Source organism: Ovis canadensis, chromosome 3, assembly GCF_042477335.2.
Source record: "Ovis canadensis isolate MfBH-ARS-UI-01 breed Bighorn chromosome 3, ARS-UI_OviCan_v2, whole genome shotgun sequence".
Taxonomy (NCBI): domain Eukaryota; kingdom Metazoa; phylum Chordata; class Mammalia; order Artiodactyla; family Bovidae; genus Ovis; species Ovis canadensis.
The window spans coordinates 215,909,630-215,929,991 of record NC_091247.1 but is presented as its reverse complement, the minus strand read 5'-3'; the positions used below and the strand labels follow the sequence as shown (position 1 = coordinate 215,929,991).

General features: G+C 49.0%; 1 protein-coding gene across 1 annotated transcript in view; it reads right to left on the bottom strand.

Moving 5' to 3' along the window:
• The window catches only part of VWF (von Willebrand factor), a 122,547-nt gene extending 108,241 nt beyond the window's left edge, over positions 1–14,306 (bottom strand). Inside the window, exons 1-6 of the mRNA XM_069585872.1 lie at positions 14,109–14,306; positions 12,231–12,285; positions 10,578–10,742; positions 3,557–3,659; positions 3,073–3,281; positions 2,113–2,234 (exon numbers count right to left, since the gene is read on the bottom strand). Of these exons, the coding sequence (XP_069441973.1) occupies positions 2,113–2,234; positions 3,073–3,281; positions 3,557–3,659; positions 10,578–10,742; positions 12,231–12,285 (654 nt within the window). The 5' untranslated portion in view covers positions 14,109–14,306. The remainder of the gene's footprint in view (positions 1–2,112; positions 2,235–3,072; positions 3,282–3,556; positions 3,660–10,577; positions 10,743–12,230; positions 12,286–14,108) is intronic.
• Positions 14,307–20,362: the final 6,056 nt, after the last annotated feature.

Below are 20,362 nucleotides of genomic sequence, written 5' to 3'. Positions count from 1 at the left end.
GGAATCATCACTTGGGTGGCCTGAGGTGGTACAGCCGGAACAGCAGAGGAGGGGGCAGGGCAGGGTGTGGACTCTGACTCTGCGGTGCTCGCTGACGACTCAGGGCAGCTCCTGAATCGCACCCCTCCACCCAGCTCTGGTTTCCTCAACACTCTGCACAACCACACAGCCCCAGAGGAGGGGCTTACTTGGCCTGTCAAGTCCCATCATGGCAGTGGTTCTGGGGATAAGCAGAGGTCACCCTCTCCCTGCATGATGGTAGGTTGGAACATCGTGCATACTCCCTGGATGGGAGGCAGGGAGTTGACGCTGTCAGGTAGCCAAGCTCTACAGGGGACATTGCGTGCAATGCAGACACCCTTCGGAGCAGGACTCACCCACCGGAAGCTGAGCGCATTGGCTGCTGAGGGCTCATATCCGAGTCTTTCTGCAGGCACCGCCCTCAGTCTAGGGGAGCTATCCTGCCTCCTCGTCCAGCGGCAGCCTCCACCCAGTGACCGACTGGTCAGTGTGGGCCGCCTCGCCCCATGGGGCCACCCAGCTTTCAGAACTCCTTGAAGGGCCAGCTGAGGCCTTGATTGGAACTGCACAGCATTCAGCTTCTCCCCCTGCACAGCCCTGCCTCTCTCACACCCTGAGAGCCACTCCCTGCTCACAAACCTCCACTTTCCGGGAACCTGACTTACAAGGATCTCAATCCCCAGACAGCGGCGGAGTCTCTGAGCGCAGCCTGTTCAGGGCACTGCATGTTGACAAGAGCCCAGCCGCACCCCAGAGCCATGCTGCTCCCTCCTCCCTCAGCCCTGGCAGCCTGACCCCTGAGAAGAAGAGGTCCTCCGTTGAGGGAGGTCTTTCCCACCTAAAGCATCATCCTCCCAACACCCCCCACACAGAAGCACAGAGACCATCTTGTCTCCACCTACAGAAGGCGGAGGCAAGGTGCGTCCAGCAGCTCACTCCCACCTGGACCCCTTCTCCCCAAGGGGGATCATAAAGGGTAACCCTGAAGGGGAAGGAGCTGCTAAGAACTGGGGGAGAGATGGGCGGAGTCACCACCGGAGCTGAGACTCGGATGGAAGCACGTGGACAAGGAAGCCACGTGACCATGGAGGGAGCGAGTGAAGGGATGGGGCCACAAGCCAAGGAGCCCCGCGCCCAAGGACCTGGAAGAGAGGGGGGTCCCTCCCCTAGACCTCCGGAGGGACCCAGCTCTGCAGACACCTTGAAACCAAATTCAGCCTTCTGACCTCCTGTACTGTAAGAATATATATCCATAGCTGTAAGTCACTGGGTTTGAGACAGTCAGCCACTCCAGCCTCAGGAAACTTTGACAACATCCAAGCTGGTGGCTGGTAGCAGGCCCTGCCCCTCCCCTCCCCGCAACGTCTCCCCTCCCCCACCCAAATGTAAATTAACCCCCTCCCTGCTGATTATTAGTGAGACTTCGGGGCCTTGCCCCCTGTTTGTGCTTTAAAACAACCACTTATCAGGCCCTTAAAAAGATATGGTTTTCTAGACTTCCTTGGTGGCACAATGAATAAGAATCCACCTGCAATGCAGGGGACGCGGGTTCGATTCCTGGCCGGAGAAGCTAAGCCTGCGAGCCACAGCTGCTGCAGGCTGCACGCCCTAGAGCCCGTGCTCTGCAACCAGAGGACCCCCACAGTGAATAGGCCAGGGACCGCGACCGGAAAAAGCCCCCGCAAAGCAATGAAGACCCAGAGCGCCCAAAGATAAATATTTTTTTAAATGGTTTTCCACAGCAGAATTTCAGACAGGTAGCAGGTGACAATGGGGGTATTTGGGGCTGAGGGGGCGTTGGAATGTAAAACAGGAAAGTATAATAACTTGCTGTACTGACTCATTGGACCAGGCCCATCTCTAGAGTTCCAGGTCCAGGACAGTATTATTAACAAGATTAGGGTCAACCCAGCTCTAACCACAGTTGGTTTTCCAGAGGAAAGGGGCGCACGGGACACAGAGCAGCCAGAGGGACCCTCCAGCGTGGACCCTGTCCTCCCTAGGATGGAGGACCTGGGATGGGACCTCATTTTGCCTCTTGACTCCTAAAGCCCCGAACCACCCAGATCACGCCCAGCCTAGATGACCCACCTTCTGCAGCTCAGAGGAGATGTTGCAGGAGCTGCTGGGAGGGGACACCCGTGGACACCGCTGCTCCTCACTGCTCAGGGCCCAGGAGTTTGCAAAGTCGTAGGGGTCTGAGGTCAGGGTTCCTGTAGAGAAAGGTTCAGGAGGATGGAGCCATGGGCACGAGACCTGGGACTGCTGGGTGAAAACTCCGGGTCTGTAGGCACCTGAATCAGCTTTGTTTACATTTGAACATAGGCCTCTGCAGCAGGGGTTTTGATGTTATTTAGTTAATCATGTCCGACTCTTTGTGACCCCATGGATTGTAGCCCACTACAGTGGGCTCCTCTGTGCTTGGGAATTTTCCAGGCAAGAATACTGGAGTGGGTTGCCATTTCCTCCTGCAGGGGATCTTTCCAATCCAGGGATCAAACCCATGTCTCTTGCATTGGCTGGCAGGTTCTTTACCACCAGGATTCTTTTCTGAGCCACCAGGGTAGCCCACATAAATGTTTATGTAATTGAAATTTCCAGAAGAAAAATGAGGATTAGCAGCGGTTTTCACATAGTCCATATCACTATACTCCCTATTTCTCATGAACATACACATGCCCGCGCACACACACGTGCACACGTACACATAAACTGGCCTTTTGGGCAGTGCAGAGGACCACCTTTTATAGATTTCATGTGCGAAGTTCCATCACAGTGGCACAGGAGGTCCTGTTCAGATCATCAAGCATTTATCAAACATCTACCATGTGGGGAATTCAAAGTTGAACCAAGTCAGGTCTGAGGATCCCCAAGATCTGATTTGAGGACGGATCTAGGCCTTGAGACAGAATGCTAAGAGATAAAGTTCATGAGATAAATTGAGATGAGGACTCAGGGAAGGTAGAGCACCAGGGAAGGAGTCCCAGTGTAGGCTGGTGAGCAGGGTAACACAACCACGCCCTCGGGGAATGCTGTCCCAGAAAATCTTACCTTCTTGAGTCCTGAAGTCATCTTCAGCGAAGATGTTAAAGTCACCGCACAGCCCACAGGTCTTGTTGAAGTGTCTGTCCGACAGCAGGATTTGGAAGTTCCCGCTGCTGTCGATCCTGGCCACAAAGCCATAAGACTCGCTGGACAGCTTGTGGTACCCAGCCTCGGTGTCCAGGTACAGCCCTCTGGTGGCATAGGGCATGGAGACACTGGGGAGACAGGAGGAGCTCAGGAAGGGGCCATTTTCTGGGAGTCCCTCCACCCATCAACCTGACCCTGTTCTGCAGGGTTCAGACTGCCATGCAGAAGCTTAAAGCCTGGTCTCGGAGTCAGGATTCCCCACTCTCACCAACCCTTCTCATCTCCTCCGGGCACATGTACTTTCTCTCTCTGGGCCCCACTCCTTTGTCTGAAAAAATGAGGGCGAGCACAAGGGGAATTCCCAGGGCCTCTTCTAATTTGAACTTTCTGGGCTCCGACTTACTGCTGGCCCCCCTGCAGCACAGTACCGTTGACAAACACATGGATGTCGAAAAATTCCCCGAGGTACACAGAGAGACCCACTCTTCTACCAGCTTGGAAGTCCCCTGAAAAAGAAAAGAATTATTTAAACAGGGTAGCAATTATCACCCAAAAAACGTGAATGCATTTATTTATAACCATCATCTCTGTAATCTTATCTCAGTGGGAAACTCCCCCCCAAAGAGTTAACAAATGGGCAACAGAAATCTCCCCCCAAATCTCATATGCTCACTCATCTTTCCATACATCTAGAAATATTTATTGAGTGCCTTCTGTATACGAGGCCCTCTAATAGTCTATTCCTTTAAAGTGAAGTCGCTCAGTCGTGTCCGACTCTTTGTGACCCCGTGGACTGTAGCCCACCAGGCTTCTCCATCCATGGGGTTCTCCAGGCAAGAATACTGGAGTGGGTTGCCATAAGGAAAATGTAAAATCCTGATTCCTTCCTTCTGGGAGCTTACAATCAATGTATAAAGATAAAATTAAGCATGAGTCAAATACATTGTAAAGCAGTGAATTCGAAGCCACCATGTGAGTTATTGGTGACATGACCTCTGGGATGTGTTATTTAAAATGGTCTCTTAGAAAGGGAACCCTCCTACACTGTTGGTGAGATTGTAAATTGGTGCAACTACTATGGAAAATAGTATGGCAATTACTCAAAAAATTCAAAATAGAGTTTCCATATGATCCAGTGATGCCACCCATAGGCATATATCCAGATAAAACTGTAGTTCAAAAAGATGCATGCATCCCTATGTTCACAACAGCACTGTTTACAATAACCAAGACATGGAAGCAACCTGAGTGTCTACCAACAGAGAGGAATGGGTAAGGAGGAGTGATAACACACACAATGGAATACTGCTTAGCCATGAAAACGAATACAATGCCATTGGCCTCAACGTGGCTGGGCCTAGAGATTATCATACTAAGTGAAATAAGTCAGGAAGAGATAGACAAATACCATATGAGCTCACTTATACGGGGAATCTGAAATATGACATAGATGAACATACCTACAAAACAGAATCAAGGACATAGAGAACAGACTGGAGATTGGCAAGGGGAGGGGGGAGAAGGCTGGACTGGAAGTCTGGGATTCCCAGGATGCATAAACAGCAAGGTCCTACTGTATAGCACAGGGAACTATATTCAATATCCTATGATAAACATAATGGAAAAGAATATGAAAAGAGTGTGTGTGTGTGTGTGTATGCATGTATAACTGAGTCACTTTGTTGTACAGCAGTAATAAACACAGCGTTGTAATTCAAAAAACGTGAAAGTATTAGTCGCTCGGTCTTGTCCAACTCATTTGCAACCCCATGAACTGTAGCCTACCAGGCTCCTCTGTCCGTGGCATTCTCCAGGCAAGAATACTGGAGTGGGTTGCCATTCCCTTCTCCAGGGCATCTTTCTTGACCCAGGGATCGAACCTGGGTCACCTGCTTTGCAGGCAGATTCTTTACTGTCTGAGAAAATAAATTTTTAAAAGTTCTTGCCCAGAAAGTGGAGTAAAAACACCAGTGACTTCATGATCCAGTGTGCGCACACACACATTTCCCACGACACCCCTACCCTTACCAGAGCCATGAGCTCTGGTAATTTCATAAGTCTTCTAATCTTTTCTGTTTAATTTTTTTTAATGCTGGAGACAACAATAATATTCATTTTATGACCCATAGTTTTTGACTCAGTTCCAAAACATTGGCCTAACTGACTCCATTTTACAGATGGAGAGACTGAGGCCCAAGTATACAACAGGTTTTCTCCACCTTGGCGCTGTTGACACTGGGGGCCAGATACTTCTTTGCTGTGGGGGCCACTCTGTGCATGTAGGTCATTAGCAGCATCCTTGGCGTCTGCCCATCAGATGCCACTAGCGTCCACCCCCAGTTGTGACAACCCCAAATGCCTCTAGGCTCCATGTCCTCTGCGGGGAAAATCACCCAGGTTGAGAACTACTAGCTTATACCACTAACCGCACCGGGCTTTCTGACTCCAAGTCCAAACCTCCCTTTGTCACACAAACTTCTTAATGGAGCATCTGAGTGCTCAGGGTTGTGAACCGCCAATGCAGGGGAGAACCCACCATCAGTCCTGTTCTTTATTTGCCTCCTACTCTCCTGGCAGAACTTGGGAAGGACCCTGATGATGGGCAGCCATTAGAAACCGCCAGCGAGCCCAGTGCTGGGGAACACTCCCATGCCCTGCAGACCAGGAGGCCTGCACTTCCTGTGCTTGCCAGAGGGAGGGCAAGGTATCCATCTCATGGGCGAGCCAGGGAAGCTCCCACTATACGCCATCTCCTTTCTGGCCTCTTGAACTCGGAGACTGAGGATCTAAGTGAGGAAGCAAGACCTCCTCTAGGTGAGTGAGGAGCACCCCAGGAAGCCGAGTTCAACCCGAGTGCTGTCTCTGCCTTCCAAGTGTGGGACTCACTGATTCGCATCTCTAACAAACACTTTGTCCTCCACCCTGCGACTCTGATGCAGGTGGACATCAGCCTAAAGCTGCACACAGTGATTGATCTGACCTGGCCACGACGCCCTGAGGTAGAGACAGGAGTCTCAGGCTGGGAGCTCACTCAGAACAGTGTAGGTTGTCCATGGCTCTTGGGGCTGCTATGGGAGCCAGATCCCAGCGTGGGGGCCACCAGGACTCCCAAGATCTCTCCCAGGTCCCCGTGCTGGCCAGCTAGGAGCTGAGTCCCTGGATGGAGCCTGCTGGCCAGGAGCCAGCACCAGGTCAAAGAGCCTCCCCTTTGCACCAGGTGGCCCTGCATGCTCAGACACAAACACTTTACCCAGGATGTGGACAAGGTCCACAGGAGAGGAACGGGAATTTGCGATTTGGAAGTGAGGAAACAGGATGTCATTGGAGAACAATGGAGCACAGGCGTGGGGGAGGGCATAGCTGTGCCTGCAGGACTGAAGGGCAGCCTCCAGGGCTCCCAGGTCCCTTCCCCTGACCTGGTGCCCCCTCTTCCCCGGAGCAATCATGCCAGCCCACGCTACCCAGCCCAGTTCCTCAGATTACCCGTGTCCTGCCAACACCCCACCCTCACCATCCAAAACAGACAAAGTAGCTGCCCATTTTCTCCAGCATTATATAATAGCAGCACAATTTGGGGTGAAAATTAAACAAATCTACATTGAAATGTTATTGATTCATAGCCTGACTTAGGCCAATTACCTTCCAGAAAACTGACAGGCAACAAGAGCAAGTTGATATAAGAAAAGAAGAAGAACACAGAGAGGGTATCTCTGAGTTAGAGAGTCCTAACTCAGCCCGTCCATTCCTCCTGGACCCTGAAACCCAAAGAAGGATGGCCAGAGAGGCCAGACTTCTGACACCACCTGCATAGACGTATGGAGGGGAGGTCAGCATTACTTTGACCTTGAGAGACAAGTCCCCAAGTGCTCACAGGGCATTTATGACAACATGGGTGGAACTGAAGGGCACTGTACTAAGTGAAATACGGCAGATAGAGAAAGACAAATGCTGTACCATCTCACACATGAACACTTTAAAATAAAACAAGTGCACCGTGACTTTCAAGGTGGAGAAATCCACTGAGATAAACACTGGGACCACTTGAGGAGGAAGGACCTGGGCCTTCAGCTTCCCAGGGAAGCTGACAGGGTGTTTTCTCTCCGCTGCTACCTCTAAAGCAAAGTAGGTGCTCAGACTTCAGCGTCCAGGATGACTTCCTCAATTCGTCATGCCCTAGGGACGTGTCCAGTCCTCACCAGCTGCCTGGTGACCACGGCCAAGGTCACCCTGCCTCCTGCCTCTCTCCCTTCCAGGACCATCTTGGCTAAGAACTGGTTTCCCCCTGGCCCTCCCTGCAGAGACTCTGCGTTAGCCCCTCATTGCCTGCTGAACTGAGAAACAAACTCCGCCATCATACAGCAAGTTTCAGCCCCATCAGCTCCCCCTACCACCCCATCTTGCACCCCCCTCTTCTCCAGGCCTGTGTTTCTCAAAGTTGGGCCCCAAACCCCCAGGAGCAGCTGGGAACTTGCTAGGGGTGAATATCTCAAGCCACACTCTGGATCCAGTGGCATAGACAGCCTGGGCCAAGGCTGGGGGACCCCAATAACGTGTTTTAACCAGCCTCCAGGTGAGCCTGATGGGGACCACAGCTCCCACCACACTGACCCCCCCCCAGGCTGCATGGCACCAAACTTACCCCTTTCAGACTGTCCCCTGTGCTCCTGCTGTCCCCACTACACGGGACACCTTCCCTGTCCTGTCTGTCCAAGCAAACCCCTCCCCAAGGCCTTGCATACCTTGCTGTTCCTGAAACCTGCTCTTGTATACAATAGAGAACCACGCTTTGTGCACCACCACCCCCCCTTTGGTGTTGACAGAGACCCCATGGAGCTACAGAAAAAAAGATGAGTGTGATCCAGTCCTTGCCCTTGAGGGATTCACGGAGCAGTGGGGAAAATGGCATTCCAGTGAAGTTCAGACCACTGAAGCCATACTGGGATAGGTTTTCCAGCAGAGGCAGGGCCCAAGGGGGCAGCCAGAGAAGCAGGAGAACCCATGGGACATCCCTGATGGTCCAGCAGCTGGCACTCTGCCCTTCCACTGCAGGGGGTGAGGGTTCAATCCCTGGCTGTTGTTTTTCAGCCGCTCAGTCATGTCCGATTCTCTGTGAGCCCATGGACTACAGCATGCCATGCTTCCCTGTCCCTCACTGTCTCCCAGAGCTTGCTCAAACTCATGTCCATTGGGTCGGTGATGCCATCCAACCATCTCATCCTTTATCAGCCTTTTCTTCTCCTTCCCTCAATCTTTCTCAGGATCAGGGTCTTTTCGAAAGAGTTGGCTCTTCGCATCAGGTGGTCAAAGTATTGGCGCTTCAGCTTCGGCATCAGTCCTTCCAATGAATATTCACGGTTAATTTCCTTTAGGATTGACTTGCTTGATCTCTTTGCAGTCCAAGGGACTCTCAAGATTCTTCTCCAGCACCAGAGTTCAAAAGCATCAGTTCTTTGGTGCTCAGCCATCTTTAGGTCCAACTCTCACACCCATACATGACTACTGGAAAAGTCATAGTTTTCACTAAATGGACCTTGGTCAGCAAAGTGATGTCTCTGCTTTGTAATATACTGTCTAGGTTTGCCATAGCTTTCCTTCCAAGGAGCATCTTTTAATTTCATGAGTGCAGTCACCCTTCTCCAGGGGATCTTCCCAACCCAGGGATCAAACCTAGTCTCTTTTACCATCTGAGCTGCCGAGGAAGCTGACATGCAGGGTAGTACAGCCAAAAATTAATTAATTTAAAAAAATGAAGCAGGAGAGCCCAGAGCTAAGGCCAGCTGTTAGTTCACTCAGCAGCCAAGCCAAGCCTTGCCCAGCGCTGCCACACAGAGGTGCTGCAGCTGTCGTCCCAGCTGATGGAGTTAACACCACGAGAGCCCTGAGCCTGCATCTCGTGTGAGGTCTGGGTGTTGACCAAGATGCTCTCCTTGACCAGGTCTCCTTGACCACACCTGAGTCAGGCTTTTCTGAGCCCTCTGCTTGGTTAGGTCTCCACCTAGACTCTATCCCTGGCCTACTTGGTCCAATTTTAGCAAGAATCCTGTAGTTAGTTTAGCAAGAATCCCCTGCCCTCAATATCCAATTATATTCCTCATAACCCACTCTGCACATTGCATCACCCTGGCCTGCCATCAGCAAGAACCCTGTCAAGCTGGTTTAGCCAGACTCCCCAAGACCCCTGATGTTTCCTCTTGGTAATTTCCTGTCCTGGGACTTCCCTTCCAGTGGTTAAAAATCCACTTTCCAATGGATGGGACATGGGTTTGACCCCTGATCAGGGAACTAAGATCCCACATGCCACGGAGCAACTAAGCCTGAGTGCCATAACTAGAGAGAAATCTGCACATCACAGTGAAGACCTCACAGGCCACAGCTAAGACCCAACGCCGCTGAATAAATAAGTAATGTAAATAAATATTTTTAAGAATTTCTGTCCAGCCACCCACACCTGGCTCCTTGGCTATAAATCCCCACTCATCCTTGTTATATTCTTTCCTCTACTGCAAAACCCCCATTGCAGTGCCCCCACCCCGCCATGTAAAGTCTTCCTCACTGTCCTTATAACAATTGCCACAGAAATTTTGCTGTGACAGTGTGGGTACGTCTACTGCCGTCTCCCTCTCCACCTGCCCCCCCCCCCCGCCACAGCTAAGGACTCTGCCTTTGCTGGGTTTCACATGATCCCTCTCACATACCACACACATCTCGTGAACTGTTAGAGTGTGAAGCTCATCAAACTGCAATATTCCATCGCTGCCTCCAGCCCCACTCCCAGCCCCAGACAGTCCCCTCTCTCCTTAATACAGGAGCAAGGTCCTTCTTCCTGACAAGCCCAGGATCAAAATCCAGCTCTCGCTATCTTACCTGTCAGCCCTTGGGAGGATCATCAACCTCCTTGGGCTTCAACTCTTCATGCATGAAACTGAGGCGACTGCCTGCTCCCCACATCTCAGAGCTGCCTCAGGGGAGCAGAGATAACATGGGCCTGGCATCAACCCTTTGCCAGGAACGCAGGTGATGTTCCACATCAGCTGATACTCTGACCTCCAGCTGGAATAGGCACCCTTCCTTCCCTTTTCTACATGCTTGGGCTGTTGCAAACCACTTTCTGGGTCATCATTTCTCTTGATGCTTCAGGGCTTCCAGAGCATTGCCTGGACCCAGAGCAATGGACTCAAACACTGGAGAAGCACGAAGACTCTCCATCCACGAGGCTTCCACAGGAAGAGAGCCAGGGAGAAGTCAAGGGAATCCCTAAGTCGTGGAGAGGCCGTTCCCCACCATGATCTTGGCTCGGCACTGTTGTAAGAATGAGAAACCTCAACGCCCAACCTGACACCCTCACCTGCCAAGGCTGAGCTAGGCTGCCCCCACTCCTGCCCACCCCCTTGCTCTGAATTCCTCCCATCAGGGCAAGGACTCACCTACGATTGAAAAGGAGTGTGTCTTGCAATCCCCTGCCAGGAGGTAACTACAGTCTCCCGCAAAGCTGTACATGCTCTCATCAAAGGTGTTGATGAAGTCAGCTCCGAAGAGGCTGCACCGGGCCATCGATGACTTGCCAGGAGCACCTTCTCCACAAAGGGCCCCTGGAGAGAAAGGCCACACATGAGTACAGCAGGTACCACCAGCTCAAACTACTGCAGCCCAGGAGAAATGAGGCTGCAGCTGTCAGAAATCAGGCTACAGGGAAGGACTTTCCATTTTAAATGACACTAGAACTGTTGCTTTCAGCCCCCAAGAATGACCCGGGACTCCCCAATAATGGAAGAACTGCTTTTCAGGAAATCGATTTGTTTTAATGACAGATGATTTGACGTGTATACCGCATGCTCCTTAGAGAAAATTTGGAAAATATTGAAGAAGAATAAAAAAGGAAGTTAAAATCATCTGCAACCAACATTTAGCAGTAACTAGAGTTGACATTTTAGTGTTTGCCTTTTATTTCTATCTTACTGTGTATAAACAATGACAGTTTTTTTGCAAATTTGTCAGCAAACTGACTGAACAAAGGACTTATAACCTGTTTATTTCTCAACATATTATGAAGAATTTATAATGTCATACTTCCAAAACATGATTTTTGGTGGGCTGTATTGTACCTTGCATTGAAATGAATTTGGTATAAGTTCTAACATTTTCCAGTTTTCCGATGTGTAAATAGATTGTAATGAGTGTCCTTTAATCTACTGGTATATTTTGAATATATTAAATTCTAAGAAGATCAATAGATCAGTGTGCATAGAACCTTTGAAATGTTAACCCCTGCAAGGTCATATGCTGACACTTGCCAACTTCACCTCACAGTGTACGTGCGTATGTGTATGTGTTAGCAGGTAGGAAATCACAGCAGTCAATCACCAAGTTTTCTGCCTCCTCTGGCCCAGGACCCTCCTACTAGGGTTAGGGTTACAGTTAACAGGAAGATGCAGAGGAGTAACAAAAATACATCTGCCCCTGTGGGCAGCGGGTTGGATGCTGCTGACCTAGTAATCTAAGTGGAGACGAGGGTGAGACCAGGATCAGAAAAGGGTCCCTTTTGCCATTCATAGACTCAGCATCTCAGTGAGGGAAGAAAGGCAGGGTCTACAGTGGAGGAGAACTGGCCTGAGACCCAGGAGAACTGACCTCTGATCTTGGTTCTATGAGACTTTAGAGCAGTTGTTTTTCCTCTCTGACCCTCGGCTTCTTCATCGCTACTATGGGATGTACGGCTGCACAAATGAATGAGCCCCACCATCCACTCAAAAACTAATAATCTACCCAAGTCTTGGGTTCCTTTTCCCCATCCTCCATCCCCATCCTAAAGGACTGTCCTGTGTAGCCCTGGTGCTTCTTAATTCCCCAATCAGAGAAGACACTTGCAGGCACCAACTCCTTGAGAAACGCACATCAGGAGCAGTGGGCTCTGCAGAAGAGAAATTAACCAGGCACCCAGTGACTCCACAGCCCCAACAGGAGCCGAACGTAGGGCTAAACACACAGGTGTGCGCTAGACACACCTGCTGACCCCTGGCAGGGGGAGGTTCCCAATGGCCTGAGGCAGAATTGAAGAGTGCCAGCACCGTGGGACCTACCTGGCAAAGTGAGGGCCACAGCAAGCAGCAGCCTCGCGAGCCTGGTGGGAAACATCTGCGGAGAAGAGGGAGAGGTGAGCGGCTGCTGGTCTGTGCTACTGGCCACACATGATGTGTGGAGAATTTTTTAAGCAAGAGAAAAGAATGACCCTCATTTCCCCCTTAAACATAGACTGTGCTCAGTTGCTACAGTCGTGTCCAACTCTTTGGGACCCTGTGGACTATAGCCTACCAGCTTCCTCTGTTCATGGAATTCTCCAGGCAAGAATATTGGACTGGATAGCCATTTCCTCCTCCAGGGGATCTTCCCCACCCAGGGATCGAACTGGCATCTCCTGCACTGCAGGTGAATTCTTTACAGCTGAGCCACTGGGCAAGACCTAAACATGGACCACTGGTCCCCCAGGTCAGGCCCAAGAGTAATAATCACTGGGTCAGAAAGCCAGGCATCCTTCCCCAAACAGGGGACCCTGAGCACACGGAGAGGAAAGCTCTGCCTTGCCCTCCCTCGCCCCCTGCCAGCCTGACCCCTATCATTCCCTGATCCTTCAGCAGCTCAGAGCAGGGAGCAGCTCATTCCCTCCTCCTCCTCATCCTTCCACACTTGGCAGGAAACTGGAGAAGAGGAACTGTCTCACACTTCCATTGCTACCACAGGTACCAGGCTTCAAGAACCTTCAGGAATCAGACTTGCTGGGCAGTCACCCACAAGGTGGGCTTCCCAGGTGGTGCTAGTAGTAATGAACCCACCAGCGCAGGAGACATAAGAGAAACGGTTCCATCCCTGGGTTGGGAAGATCCCCTAGAGGACGGCATGGCAGCCCACTCCAGTATTCTTGCCTGGAGAATCCTCACGGACAGAGGAACCTGGCAGGCTACAGTCCATGGAGCTGCAAAGAGTCAGATACGACTGAAGCCACTTAGCACACACGTAGGCATCCACAAGGTACACGAACTCCCTCTCTCATCCCTACCCCAGCGCCTAGCACAATGCCCAGCACCCAGGAGGTGTTCAGGAAAAGTCTGCTGAGTTGATCTGGTAAGTGGACAGGAGTCCAGCAGCCCTGGGCGGCGGGCAGGTTCCCTGAGGTGTGACTCCCCCTCTCCAAGAAAGGGACCACTGATCTTGGCTGGCTGAGCACACCCTGCGTCCCGCAGAGCTCCAGCCACAGCGGTCTCCTCTGGAAAAGCAGCTAAATTAAGTTCAGCGTCTCTCATTTGGCCTTCCCTAATGGCTCAGATGGTAAAGAGTCTGCCTGCAATGTGGGCAGATCCTTCCTGACCCAGGGATCCAACCCGGGTCAGGAAGATCCCCTGGAGAAGGAAATGGCAACTCTGGTATTCTTGCCTGGACAATCCCGTGGACAGAGGAGCCTGGTGGGCTACAGTTCATGAGGTCACAGAGAGTTGAACACAACTGAGCAACACTTTTCTGTCATCTGACATTCCCTGGGCAGGGAGGGGCAAGGGTGGGGGGGTCCTTTCCCACCCACTGTCCCATCTGACCAAACAAGGTAGAGGCAAACCCCATCCGCATATAATTCTTCTGGGGAAGGAACACTCTGATGTCCAATATGGCCAAGCCTTGGTCTCAGCCATACACACAGGTACATCAGGCTGCTTCCGGAAGTTACCCAGAGGTGAGGGTAGGGCTTGTCTCTTCCTTTCTGGTCAAGCACTACAAGCAGTAAAGCCCAGGCAGGAGCACAGAACCCCCAGAGGCAGGCGGAGAAGACGGCATTAGGAGGGCCCTTGGCTGTGAATCACTCCGGCACACTAGTCCTTGGAAGGAGAACCCCAGGTCCCCAGGGCAGGGGGTGGGGGGTCAGTCCTGCATCTCATTCCACAGTGAGCCAACCCTCCTCCCAAATCCCGTACCTTCCCCTGTGGAAGGGGGTGCAGGTGTCTCCAAGGAAGCTCAGCCTCCACAGTGCTGCAGCCAGCCCTAGGCCATGCTCTCCAGGAACTTCTGCGGCTTTGGACAGTCTTGCTGGTGAGTGATCCCCGGGCCACGGACACCCTGTGGCTGAGGGGAGATAAAGCCCAAATTGTGACGTCTGCGGTCAGCCCGCCCGCCCCCCTCTTTTCCCACCACAGTAGCTGTGAGCAGCCACAACAGGAGACAGGCCTCCTCCTAATGAGCCAGAGGAAACAATGGACGGAAATGGTATTAGAAACACCTTCGAGGCGATAAGGCTTTGAACAGTTTGGTGGGAGGCCTCATAGCCTCTGCCCCAATGAGCCTCCTGGCCCTCCAGGGCCCCCACACAAGCCCTGATCCTTCCATAGGCAGCACCCCACAAACCGGAGGACCAGGGAGGCTGGCTGTCCCAGACAGGCCGGCCCAGGCTGGGGAGGAACCCAGGCCAGAGCAACAGAGCTTCTGGATCCGATCTCCAGGGCCAGACTCCAGGCGAGTTTGGAGAAACACCTCCACCTGAACCAGCTGAGCAACTGTGTTTGGAGGAAGGAGAGAGCTGATGCTTCCTGCCCCGCAAAGTATGAGAGATCAGGTCCCAGCCCCCACGAGAGCCACCAGGCTGGGTCCCAGACAGAGAATGGATGCTTTACAGGTAAGGGGCCTGGTCACTGGTCCTGGCCTTTCTGAGATGATGGCTGGATGGTTGGAGGCTGTCCTCTTCCCAAAGATGCTTCCAAACCCACCTGGCGCCCTGACTCCTCCCTGACCTTACACACACACATCACATACACAACACACGCACCACACACACATAGTACATATCTACACACACACTACATATATACATACATATACAGAGTCCCTCGGACTGCAAGGAGATCCAACCAGTCCATCCTAAAGGAAAGCAGTCCTGGGTGTTCATTGGAAGGACTGATGTTGAAGCTGAAACTCCAATACTTTGGCCACCTGATGCGAAAGGCTGACTCATTTGAAAAGACCCTGACGCTGAGAAAGATTGAGGGCAGGAGGAGAAGGGGATGACAGAAGATGAGATGGTTGGATGGCATCTCCGACTGAATGAGTTTGGGTAAACTCCAGGAGTGGGTGATGGACAGGGAGGCCTGGCGTGCTGCAGTCCATGGGGTCGCAAAGAGTCGGACACGACCGAGTGACTGGACTGAACTGAACAGTACATGTATATACCCACACATATACACGCAGCACATTCACACACATATACATAACACATATACTACACATGTATCACACACATATGCACCACACATACTCCACATACATACACACGCACACCACATACACACCACATACAGACACACACCAGTTCTTCTTCCCAAACTCCAATTCCCCCGAGCCTAGTTTTCAATCACGTGCTAAATTAATTCTTGCTTGAAGAGGTAGCCAATAAAATGGAGGAGCACGGGGCCTCTCATGCTGGGACCCCAGGCTCTGCAACAGGCAGCCTCAGAGGCATCTCAGTGAGGAAGCCCACCCACCGCTTCTCAGGCCACGGCACCGACTCTAAGAGTCTGGGAAACCATCTGTCTGCAACCTCCTCCTCCCCACATGCACACCTCACACTCCACCACCCCTTTCCCGCCCACGAGAGGAAGATGAAGGCTCCCAGGGAAGAAATGGTAGAAGAGGCAGAATTAGCACAGTACAGCAGAAAAGGCTCTCAAGGACTTCCAGTTCCAACTTGTTTTCAGCTAGATGACCTGCAAATCCATTCCCTACAAAACATCTTGAAATGTTGTGTCAAATACAACAAATGTTCTTTAAATGCACAGCCAAACTGGGAGGAAGATGATGACTGCCTCCAAGGATCAAAGAGGAAGCGGGACTCGAATCCACAGGAAACAGCTCAAGTCCATAAGGCTGGTGAGCTGGGGCACCTCAAGGCCGAGCCTCACGAGAACAGGAAATGAGGCTTCGGGTCTGGCTCAGGCAGAAAGTTGGAACAAGACCCATGCACTCGGCTGAAACCCTGGAAGGGAACTATCTTCCGAAGCATACATAGGAAAAAAGAAATCCAGCCACCAACATAAAAGATAAGGAATTCGTCTGTCTCCATCTGTGTTGGTTGGTGGTGGGAAAATTAAGTCTCTTTAGAATTTGTAGCCATGGGCCCACAGTCCTGCAGATTTCAAGTTAAGACTGACATGACATGGTCCGGGAACTCCAGAACTGAGAAACTGACATATATGTGAGTCTTGGTAGAAACAAGCACAAATATATCTACAAAGATAAACCTTCTTCTCAGGTCACACATAATATTCACAGATAAAGCTCTCTAGAGGATGGATGCAAAATCACAAATTTTACACCACTTGGGAACACAGTCCATCATGGGCAAGAAGAAGCCCATGGATCAAAAGCAGGATTAGATCCCCAAGAACTTCAGATAATTAAATGATCAGAGAGAGAGGAAAAAATAAGAGTGTTTCCAATCATCATAAAGAGCAGGAACTGAAAACAGAAAAATAAGACACCATAAGAAAAAAGCAGGAAGATTTGATAAAGGACTTGTAGAAATGCAAATAGTCAATTAATTTAAAAAATTCAAATACAAACACCAGACATTTTGGAAGAAAAATTGGCGGAAAGATAAAGTTGAAGAAATTGTTCAAAGAGATAAGGAGGCAAAAAAATAATAGGAGAAGATCCAAAGAGAAGTGCTGAGGGACCTCTCTGATGGTTCCAGTGGCTAAGACTCCCTGCTCCTATTGCAGGGAGCGAAGATTCAATCCCTGGTCAGAGAACTAGATCCCACATGCTGCAACTTAAGATCCCACATACTGAACTAAGATTGGCACAGCCAAATAAATGAATAAAATGTTGAGTGCTGAGAAAATATCCTTCAGTGTAGATTCCCAAGGGCAGTGCCTTAACTTGAATGCCACCCCACCCCACCCCACCCCAAAGCAGGCCCTGAGAATTTAGTGCAGGTAATGTATTTGGGAGAGCAGAAAACTCTGGCAGGCAAGTGGGAACATGAGAAATGGAGGGAAGCCAATAACAGATGTTTACTAAGCCAGTTACCACATGGGCAACTGAGCTTAATCCCTTGAGGAAAGTCTAGGACAAAGGGTAAGACACATACTTCAGAACTATCCCTTTCTTGGGTCAAGAAAATGGAGATATTTCTAAAACACCCTACACTGGTCCTTAATTGTCGAGGGTTGCTCCTGGGCACATTACCTCCCCAATACTGCGTCTCCAGGGCATAGAGGTGCAGACCCTGGAGTCTAGAAGAAGCACATGAAGGTTAAGTTCGGAAGGATATGGGAGAAGTTTAACTAGGCTGTTAAATTATCATTTGGAAGTTGGCAGAAAGTAAAGACTTCTTTTTCCAGAAAAATGGTAGCATGTTTATTATTAACAGTCCTTTCTGAAAGAACTACTAAAAAAGGTACCTCAGGAAGAAGAAAATTAAACCCACAAAGAAAATACCAGATGAAAAGATAAAGAAGTTGAAAAATATAGGATTTCCCTGGTGGCTCAATGGGTAAGAATCCACCTGCCAATGCAGGGAACATGGGTTCGATCCCTGGTCCAGGAAGATCCCACAAGCCGCAGAGCAGCTAAGCCTGAGCCACAACTAAGCCACACCCACTGAAGCCCCTGCGCCCAGAGACCGTGCTCTATAACAAGAGAAGCCACCGCAGAGAGAGGTCCAAACACCGCAACTAGGGAATAGCCCCCACTTGCCACCACTAGAGAAAGCCTGCATGCAGCAACTAAGACCCAACACAGCCAAAAATAAATAAATAAGTAAACATTTATAAAACAAAATTGGAAAATATGGGAGTAATAGGAGCAGGCAGTGATTGCATAAAACAATAACAATAATAACGATAAACTGGAGAGTTCAAAAGTAAGACAGAATCAAAACATCAGAAGGTAATAGCACCTAAGTTGGAGAGTGGATGATGGGAGTGAAAGTGTAGAAAAGTCCTTGTATTGCTCAGAAGAAAGAGGTGATAACTGTAGACTTTGTGAAGGCTAAAATGCACAGTCAAATTTTAAGAGAGGATGCTAAAAGAGTAGAATTGAATATACATTTTCCAAACCAACATGGCAGTGGGGAACTAGAAATTAAAACAACTAGACTGAAACAGCAGGACAGATACCATAAAACAAGACAGAAAAAATCCAGACATTGCTCATCAACAGTTAAATGAAACAGATGGTCAGACTGGATGACACATATCTAGCAATGTTCAAGAGCTAAGCCTGAAACATAAAGACACAAAGACTGCAGGAAAATAAAAAGGAAAATTCAAATAGTAACCAAGAGAAAGTTGATGATACTACTATCAGACAAAACAGACCTCAAGAAAAAAGCCTGGAGAAGGAAATGGCAACCCACTCCAGTACTCTGGCCTGGAAAATCCCATGGACGGACGAGTGTGGTAGGCTACAGTCCATGGGGTCGCAAAGAGTTGGACGTGACTGAGCGGAAAAAAAAAAAAAGATAAAAGTCATTATTAGAGACAAAGAGGATACAAAGATGACACAAAGATGGATGTACCAAGAAGCTATAATTATGTGCACTTCATAATATTTGCTCAAAATGTACAAAGAAAAATTATTGAATTATAAGGCAAAGCACAAAAAGCTTTGGGTAAAAAATCAACAACATCCTCTTAGGAAAACAGGCACACAAAACATCTTTGTAACCCACAGAAAAAAGAGAATATCCTTGTCCTAAGTAATAGAGCAAACCTCACAATTACAATAAAATATGAGCCACTTTCCCTTTAAAAATCAGAACAAGCCAAAAATGCCCAATAACATCTCTGCTAGACAACATTAGATCAGGTGTCCAGGTTGCTACAGAAAAAAAAGAAAGAAAAGGAAATATAAGGCACATGGCTTCAAAAAGAAAAAACAAAATAGTTATTATTTAAAGATATGACTTTGTACATAGAAAAAATTCCAGAAAATTCTACGTAAGAGAATTTTATCAGAGTTCAAAAGTTACTATAACAAAGTACGGATGCGAAAGTTGGACCATAAAGAAGGTTGAGCGCTGAAGAACTGATGCTTTTGAACTGTGGTGTTGGGGAAGACTTTTGAAAGTCCCTTGGACTGCAAGGAGATCAAACCAGTGAGCTATCAAGGAAATCAGTCCTGAATATTCATTGGAAAACTGATGCTGAAGCTGAAGCTCTGAAACTTTGGGCACCTGATGCAAAGAGCTGACTCAGTGGGAAAGACCCTGATGCAGGGAAAGATTGAAGGTGGGAGGAAAGGGGGACAACTGAGGATTAGATGGTTGGATGGCATCACCAATTCAATGGGCATAAGTTTCAGCATGGGAGATGGTGAAGGACAGGGAAGCCTGGCATGCTGCAGTCCATGGGGTCACAAAGAGTCGGATATGACTCAGTGACCAAACAACAACAAAAAGTCTTTAAAACCTATAATGTTTCTATATAACTATAAAATGTAAAGTTTAAGTGACCCTATTAGTAAAACAGCAAATTCTGTAAGGCTTTTAAGAATAAATACAGTAAAATCTGCACAAATTATTATGTAGACAATTATAAATTTTGTTGCAAGACATAGGAGAAAATCCAACACGGGTATACACTGTGTTCGTACTTACTTTAAAGTATTGTAAAGATACCGATTATCTTCAAGTTAGTATATAAATTAAACACAAATCCAGTAAAAATGTAACAGAGTTTTTCAAGAAATTAGACAAGCTGATACAAAATCCTTATGGAGAGCAAAAGATTAAGAACAGTTGAGACTACTGGGAATTTTAGATTGTCAGAAAGAAATTAATAATGGCTATTATCAAAAAAGATAGGAAATAGTAAGTGTTGATGAGGCAGTGGAGAAAAGAGACCTTGTGCACTATTAGTAGGACTGTAATCTGGTACGGCCACCATGGGAAACAATATGGAAATTCCTCAAAAAAATTAAAATAGAACTACCGTATGAGTCAGTCATCCCAATTCCCTATATATATCTGAAAGAAATGAAGTACCTATTTCAGAGAAATATCCGCAGACTCAGGTTCATTACAGCATCATTGACAATAGCCACAATATGGAAACAACCCATGAATCCATGGATGTATGAATGGATATACAAAATGTGGTATTTATGCAATGGAATGTTCAGTTCAGTTCAGTTCAGTCGCTCAGTCGTGTCCGACTCTTTGCGACCCCATGAATCA